Source organism: Gavialis gangeticus, unplaced genomic scaffold (genome assembly GCF_001723915.1).
Source record: "Gavialis gangeticus isolate Ggan-Ray unplaced genomic scaffold, GavGan_comp1, whole genome shotgun sequence".
Classification (NCBI taxonomy): Eukaryota; Metazoa; Chordata; order Crocodylia; family Gavialidae; genus Gavialis; species Gavialis gangeticus.
Window position 1 is genome coordinate 2,029,174 of NW_017729006.1, and position 7,564 is coordinate 2,036,737.

General features: G+C 39.7%; 1 protein-coding gene across 5 annotated transcripts in view; it reads right to left on the reverse strand.

Moving 5' to 3' along the window:
• The window catches only part of ZNF385D (zinc finger protein 385D), a 933,534-nt gene that overhangs the window by 347,767 nt on the left and 578,203 nt on the right, over positions 1–7,564 (reverse strand). Inside the window, exon 1 of one of the 5 annotated variants that reach the window (XM_019508752.1) lies at positions 2,944–3,164. The exons of the other annotated variants lie outside the window; for them this stretch is intronic. Within the exon in view, the coding sequence (XP_019364297.1) occupies positions 2,944–2,965 (22 nt within the window). The 5' untranslated portion in view covers positions 2,966–3,164. Of the gene's footprint in view, positions 1–2,943; positions 3,165–7,564 lie in introns of those variants that run through there. 5 annotated transcript variants of the gene reach the window in all.

Below are 7,564 nucleotides of genomic sequence, written 5' to 3' on the forward strand. Positions count from 1 at the left end.
ATTCCCCCCTACCCACCCCCTTAAAGCAGTGTAAAATATTTAATTACAAAAATACTTCACATGTATTTATTATTTTCATTTATTTCCCACTAACTCCAAACACACTGACAGTTTGGTAGAATATTTTTCATCCCACACCTTATATTCAACTCAAAATGATGAATGCACAATCAATCCCATAAGCAACAAAAGTATCCACGGAGACTAAACAGCAAACTCTAAATCACAGCAGGGTAAGCGAAAATTAACAATTATTGAAACCAGTGTATTGAAATTCCAATAGAAGGCAAAAGTGAAGCTTAAGTCATTAAGAAGGTCCATTAGTTCAATCATTTGAAAGCAAGGTTTATTCTGTATACCAGACTCATACCTAGTCAACACAAAATCTTCCCAGGGGTTGCAGGTTTCAACAGAGTAAGGTGCAATGTTATTGCCTCTTCCAAATTCAGTAACCTGACCTCTCTTGGTAAAGAACCTTAGAGAGTGTTTCATAGGAACTTATTTCAATTGTTGGATACTTACGATATAAAAATCCTATTTCCAGATGGAAGGGCTTGTTTTTCCTGGTAATTATTTTAATATTTACTTGGAACGCAGCAGAGGACGTGCTCTACAATCTTGCTACTTGCAAGCACCAATTAGGTGGTAAGGCCTAGGAAAGCAAGTAAAACATACACATATACACCAACGGTGTGCGTCCTTTCTTCTTTCACCTCTCTACATGGGTTAACATCATAGTGAAAGGCATTAAAGAAACACGGCATAGAACAGGAATGTTTTTAAAAACGCTGAAAGCCAAAGAGAAAAAAGCTACTACAGTTAGTAAAGCACACCTCAGAAAATTGATCTTATATGTATGGCAGATATAGCATATGGTGAAATTTGCAGTCTTGGTAACATGTGATACACATTGTTCATATTGCACTAGACTTTGCTTCGTATAGTAACAGTATGCTAGGGACAGGTGAGATTATGGGTTTTTAGGTTTCTGACAGTTTGAGTAAGAGACTGCCTAGAATAGCCAAAGATATTTATCATCCCCTCTTCAGCAGCTTTTGTTACTCAAACAAAGGAAAACAGGACACTAATTTTTTACTAAATCTCAACATATGTTTCCAACTGAACTGCAGATACCAAAAACCTGTCTGTCTAAAAACTGAAACTTTAGCTTAGCCTCCAGAAGAGATGTGCTTCCCATGAAGCAAGAAAGCTACATTTCAGTTTGTCCTATTAAAAACTTGCATTACACAAAGAAACAAATTAGCATGTGAATCACTGAGCAGTGCATCCAGTTTGGAACAGGGTAGCATTAGTAAACAGTCCAACCCACATTACATGTATTTGACAATATCGTTAAAAAGGCAGATACACAGCAGTTTAATAAAGCAAACCTAACCTCTACTAGCACTTCTAGCCCTTATAACTTAAGTAAACCAGAAATTCTAACCACAGTCAAGCTGGCAATTGTAGTAAAGCTCACTACAAAGAGTATGTCTAGCACTTGCTGTGATAAAAACAAGCCAAAAAGAAATTCTACTGCCAGCTATTTTTTAATCCTAAAAAGACAATCTAAATGATCCAAATTCAGTCAAAACTGAAATGTTTATTGGCATAAAGAATAGTTATGCCACTTATGTATAAGTGATCTATTCTCGCTCTTCTGAAAACATATTAGAGCTAAAACATTGCAAATTAGTCTTTGAAAGAGACTGAAGAAATCTGAGAATCTGGATAAATTGCATACTGTGATTTACAGCATCCCTTCTAATGACAATACACAGCAAAATGAAAGTTTTTTTTTTTATACAACTGATGGATTTCAGCTTTAGTGAATAAGTTGGGATTCCCTCCTGCCTATACAATTTAGATTCTTAGAGGACATAATGGCTATGCTAAAAAGCCTTCTGATATGTATAGCAAGGCATTCACATGATAGAAGCCTACTGGAATATCAAAGTACTACTTCTTTAAGCTTAAAGTGAACTCTTGATTTAATATTTAATGAGACAGAAAAAGCGGCTGAATGTCCCAGAAATTCTCCAGATCTCTTGCTGTGTGTTCACTGCTAAATATTAGGCAGCTATATATTCATGCTGGCATCGGACAAGACTTCAAGGATCAAAGGATAGAATTTTCTTCCACCTCTTCACATCTATATCGATATATATATATATAGATATATATATTGCTATTTGCCAACATTAAGTTGCAGCATTGCATTGCAATTGTACATCCCAACACTGTATTGCAGCACTACATTGCTAACATATCCATGCTCCAGCATGTTTTTAGGGTATGCAGCCAGCTCAGCTGTAAACCTAAGGAAGATTTCCGTCAGGCAACGAAACTAAACTCTGCACAAATATTTAACAGCTCTGAGACCTCTGAAGGCTTAAAATAATATGTATTTCATGGTATGCTTGCAGTCAGACCCACAACTGTGAGCTGCATAGTGCAGCATACTCGGCAAACACACCACTGCAAATAAGGCATTGTTTCCTCTTTCCGTCTTAGAAATTTTAAAAGCAAAATGTTGAATGAAATTCTCAGTACTTACTCTGACTTTAAAACATAAACAGTGCAGTAGTACTTCATATATTTCATTAAGTTTGTCTGGAACTTCTCTGGCTCCACAACAATTTCTCATCCCCCCCCCCCCAGTCGGTGAAACACAAGTTCATTTAAGACAAACCTAGGATGAGTTCATCTTTCTCTCCCTCTCTCTTTTTTTAGCAGCTAAAACTAAGCCATAACCTATTAAAATAGAAACATTCCTCAGACAATAGAATCCTTTAAAATTGCACAACCAATGTGGTTTTCTAGTTTACAGTTTTAGGTATGCATCAGAGTGAATTGTTCTTGGATCTACATTTTTTTTAATAATTACCCCTATTGATAAGATGCGAGCCGAAGTAGAATTACATCATCATAGTTAACACTTACCAAAATACATTATGTTTCTCATTAATCATGCAGTCAGAATCCCACCGCTGTGTATTCAGCATTAGCTCCCGCACAGGGCTGACATGTAAAACAGAGCTCTTTCATTCTACATTATGTGGAAATTTCCCAGCATCAGAACAGTGAGTGAGCAGTGTGCCTCCTCAGGATGAGTGCTTTGCAGGCAGTCTTATCCCTGATACAATCCCTGTCTGATTTAGCATTTACTCTGGCTGCATGCTGCACTGCCCATTCTTACTGTAATCTGACTCCTCCTTGTGATGTCCTTGCTGTGCCTGTGACATCAGTAGGAAGAGTACTACAAACAGATTTTTTGCTTTAACAGGCTCTTTAATATCCTGCTTAAACTAACCCTAGCTTGCAAAAAAAAAAACCCAAAAAATTTGGCAGTAAATGTATTCAGTGACATAATGTGGTCAATTACATAATAGATGGAAAAAGACAAAACATATATTGTTAGCATTTTGCTCACTAAAGGCACGATCTAGGAGGGTGCGGAATGCCTTCACTTCCCACTGACTTCAGTGAGAGGTAAAGGTGTTTGGCATGTTGCAGGATCAGACCATAAAGGCTAATGCATATTTCACAGAGCTCTAATAAATACTTTCCAGTCAGGTATTGTATGAAGCTTAGTTTCCCTCTAGACAGATATCTATACTTAGAGAGCAGGCATATCAGTACAATTGAGTTCAAATGGTTTTTAAATACTCTGTTTTTCTCCATGAATAATGCCCTGCAAGAGGGAAGAACAGGAAGACACAGAAGATTTGTATGCGATTCAGAACCTTTCACCTCTATGTCTCCGGTTCCTATCCAGCCCGCTTTGTTAGTGGCAAGTCATTAGTAGCTGATGGCTACTTTATTGTTCTGTGATAAATGGTGTGGTCCCAAGCTGATGCCTAGTAGATCAGTTCCCATATGATCACATTCATTTTTATAACTGGTATCTTTGTTGGCAGATTCAGAAAATAGACCAAAGACATAGATACTGAAATAGATATGGATACTCTCACCCCTAGAGGTCATGCCTCAGGTTAGATGTGATGCACACTGGCAGAACCGTGGGGAAGGCTGTACTGCTGTGTCTGTGTATCTGGGTTGGGAAAGGACACTGGTTTCCAGTGTTGTCAGAGTGAGGCGTTTCACTAGTAATACACCAAGCCAAATAATGAAAAATAAAGTAAAATAATAAAGGAAAGTACATTGACATGTTTATCTCATTGTAATAGGATCCAATGTGATACATGTTTGATACTACAGGAAAGAGGATAACAGATATAATTCACTTAAAGTTACGCTTCTTAGTCTTAAAAGCTGCACGCAATGGGGGCATCTATATGAGACATTTACTGCAGTAGGGAGACACATACTACAGCAATGCAAGTATGGTTTTGTTATACAGCCACCTAGTACATCAGTCATGCAAAGGTGTTCCACACCTTTCCATCTGCTTGCACACGACTTGGCTGGACTCTATGCTACAGCTGTTTAGGCCACCAGATGCAACTGAAGACTGAAGGAAGGAGAGAGTCTTGGCATGAAGTTAGTGCAAAAGGAGGCACATGAGCCTTGGCTGCTATTTCAGTAGGGGCTGGAGCAGTATCTCTTGGGGGTTCTGAATCCTTCCTGTACTATGATACTTATATATGGGTGTTGGATCTGTCATTCAAGTCTCACAGCCCTCCAGGCACGTCCTCTAAATAGAGTTTATTAATTTTCCTTGTAAAGGGGATTGTAGCTCACACTATCAGAAAATGCAATCCTCAGTGTCTACCCTAATGTATCTCAGATGAGCTGTGATGATGAGAATGGCGAAGTCAGTCCTTATGAACCAGGAGCACTTTTACTCTGGAGAGCCTTCTGTCTTCCATGGAGGTAAAGGAAGAAAGGACCAGACTAGTGGCAGTCTTTTAATTCCATTGCTGTCCTAAAAAAAACAATAGTAGACTGCACTGCATTGAGTCTACTGCAGGTAGGCCACCCTCACACAGGAAGGTAGGGCTAGAATTTGGCTGGTTCAGAAACCATTCCCTCAAACTCCTGAATAGCTGTGAGGCATGGCATTGTGGCTGTGTCATCCTGAATTTGGGTACTTGGGTCCTCTTCTCAGCTAGTGTAAAGCGGAGTAGGAATGGAATGAACTGAGCAAACTCACAAGCTGATGATGTGCCCCTCTTAAAGCTTCCCTTTAATACAAGTTACCATTCAGATGGCTATTTTCAGTTTTGTTTTTTATTTCAATGTATTAAACCAGGCCTCAGAACTGTCCCCAAATTATTGTATATTTTCTTTGTTAACATAATGAATACATAATCAAAAACAGCTAGAAAAAGACCTAGTTTTTTTAAGTTACTTTCTTTGCACTTCAATTATGGAGCAGATGTGGCAAAGCCTGGGGGGACAGGGAGTCACTGATGGTTTTATTCCTTCTGGCAAGTTTCCACAGCATAAATTCACAAACTCTGGGCCAAATTCTGCTTTCCCTTGCACATGTGCAACTCCCAATAAATCACAAAAAGTTTTAGATTTCTAACCACTAGGAGACAAATCATCTTCTCAGCATGGCATTCTGTGAAAATACATAAAAGCAAGACATAGTCCAGTAGTTTTAACCCATGGTGGTTGCACAAATGTACTATAAAGACACACTGAAGGTATACCTCAAGAAAATGGATACTGACATCAAGAGCTGGGAGGAACTAGCTGCTAACCAACTCCAATGGTGCCACAACCTCAACCAAGTGGCAGCCCACTTCAAAGTAAAGTGTCTTACTCTTGAAGCAGAGAAGAAGTGGAAGAAGGAAGACCTGTGGAAAAACCTGCAACTTCTGTGAACACATCTGTGGCTCAAAGATTAGACTCTAAAGTCACAATAAGACCCATCGATAAGCCATGGGAGAGATCATCCTCATACTGAGGGTTTGCAGCTGCTGCTGACAGTTAATGTTCTAATAAAAAAATAGGGTTGTATGAAACAGAAGCATAGAGAGCTGTAATAAGGGGCAAGAACCCTCTTTACACATATTGGTGCACTGCCTGAACTCCTGGTCTGAAAACAGGAATAAATACACTGAGTGAGGTAATGAGGCTGACCCTGGGTTCCCTACATCTGATAGACAGGTCAGCAAATTTTGGCTAGCTTTATAATTTACTGTAAGTATAGGTCAGCAGAAAATGATGACCTTTCATAAGAAAGTTGAAAAAGAATGAGCCCCCCCCACAATAGCATCATTTGCACTTGGCATTTCTTCTAGGTGGTCAAGCTATGAGCTACCTCAAGTACAAGGCTTGGGCTAAAACCAAAAGGTAGCCTTTTCATGAGGTATTTGGCTCCTGTCTTCTAATCTTGATTCCAGCTCTCCACAGAGACTGTAGTGCTGGTTTACTCATTGCCCTCATGCTAGGAATGAAAATGACTGGCAGGCATGTCTATTGCAAACATTGATTAATATTTTATAAAATTAATGTACCTGCTGAACACCCTAGGATTCCTGGAAACCTTTCTTCTGGCTTTGAATTCTCTCAGGAGTCAACCAATAATAGATTTATACCTAGATTCCTACTGGTTGGCTTTGATGAATTTCAATTTGAGAGGCTGACCACAAACATTTTCTTGCAAGTGCAGAAGCATATCTACTCTTTGTTGCCAGAAATATAATAATGTGCAACAAAAGCCACTGGTGACACAACATTATCAGTTTATATGTCTAGTATAGTAGGTTAAAAGATCTTATACACCTCTGAGGCTTCCAATTTCTCTTAAAATAAATTTCAACTATTGTACACAGGCAGCTATTGGAAATAAAAATGTACAGTGCTGCATTTGAAAACAAAATGGAAGCAGCAATCCAAATCACAATGAATGTCTTTATTTACCTTTAAAGAGACAGCAAAAGACTCTTTAAGGCAAGCTGAATACAACTTCATAAAATTTGTGGGGCTTATTCATCATGGAAATTTCATTCTTTGTGACACAACAACAGCAACTCTGTGGAAAGAAGAGCAACCAAGGCATAATATTGCAAGGATCCACAAGAAATTGTAAGTTTTTTCCAAGTGTGCATAATTATATGCCTCAAGTCAAATCCACTAACTACACTAGCTAGAAATTTGGTTCCTTTTTGACTTTTAGCCATCTAGAGTAGATTAAAACATAGTGGGCATGTCTACACATGCATTTGCTGTGGCACCAGTTTACTCAGAAGAAAATTACTCACAAGTAAACTGTGCCAAGTAAGCATCTACCTGTGCAGGGAAGTAGGAGCCAGTGGCGTACCATGGGTCTCTGGCACCTGGGGGTCAATGCTTGCATTTTTGCCTTCCCCCCTGCCCTGGGGACAATCCAAGCAGGGTGCAGGGCCCAAGACAAATCAGCCTGTGCGGGGCCTCACCTCCCAGTCCTGGCACTTCTGCGGGGGAATTAGCAGCAGAGCATACTGGCCATGGGGGACGGGTGGAAGCCAGAATTTCCAGCTGGAACAGCCAAAGAAAGCCACAACCCACCAGGTGGGCAGGAGGGCCACACACAAAATGTGGGAGGCACTGTGGCCTCTCTGGCTAGCACCCCCCCCCAGCAAGTGCCTGAGGGCCATGGCCCCCTACC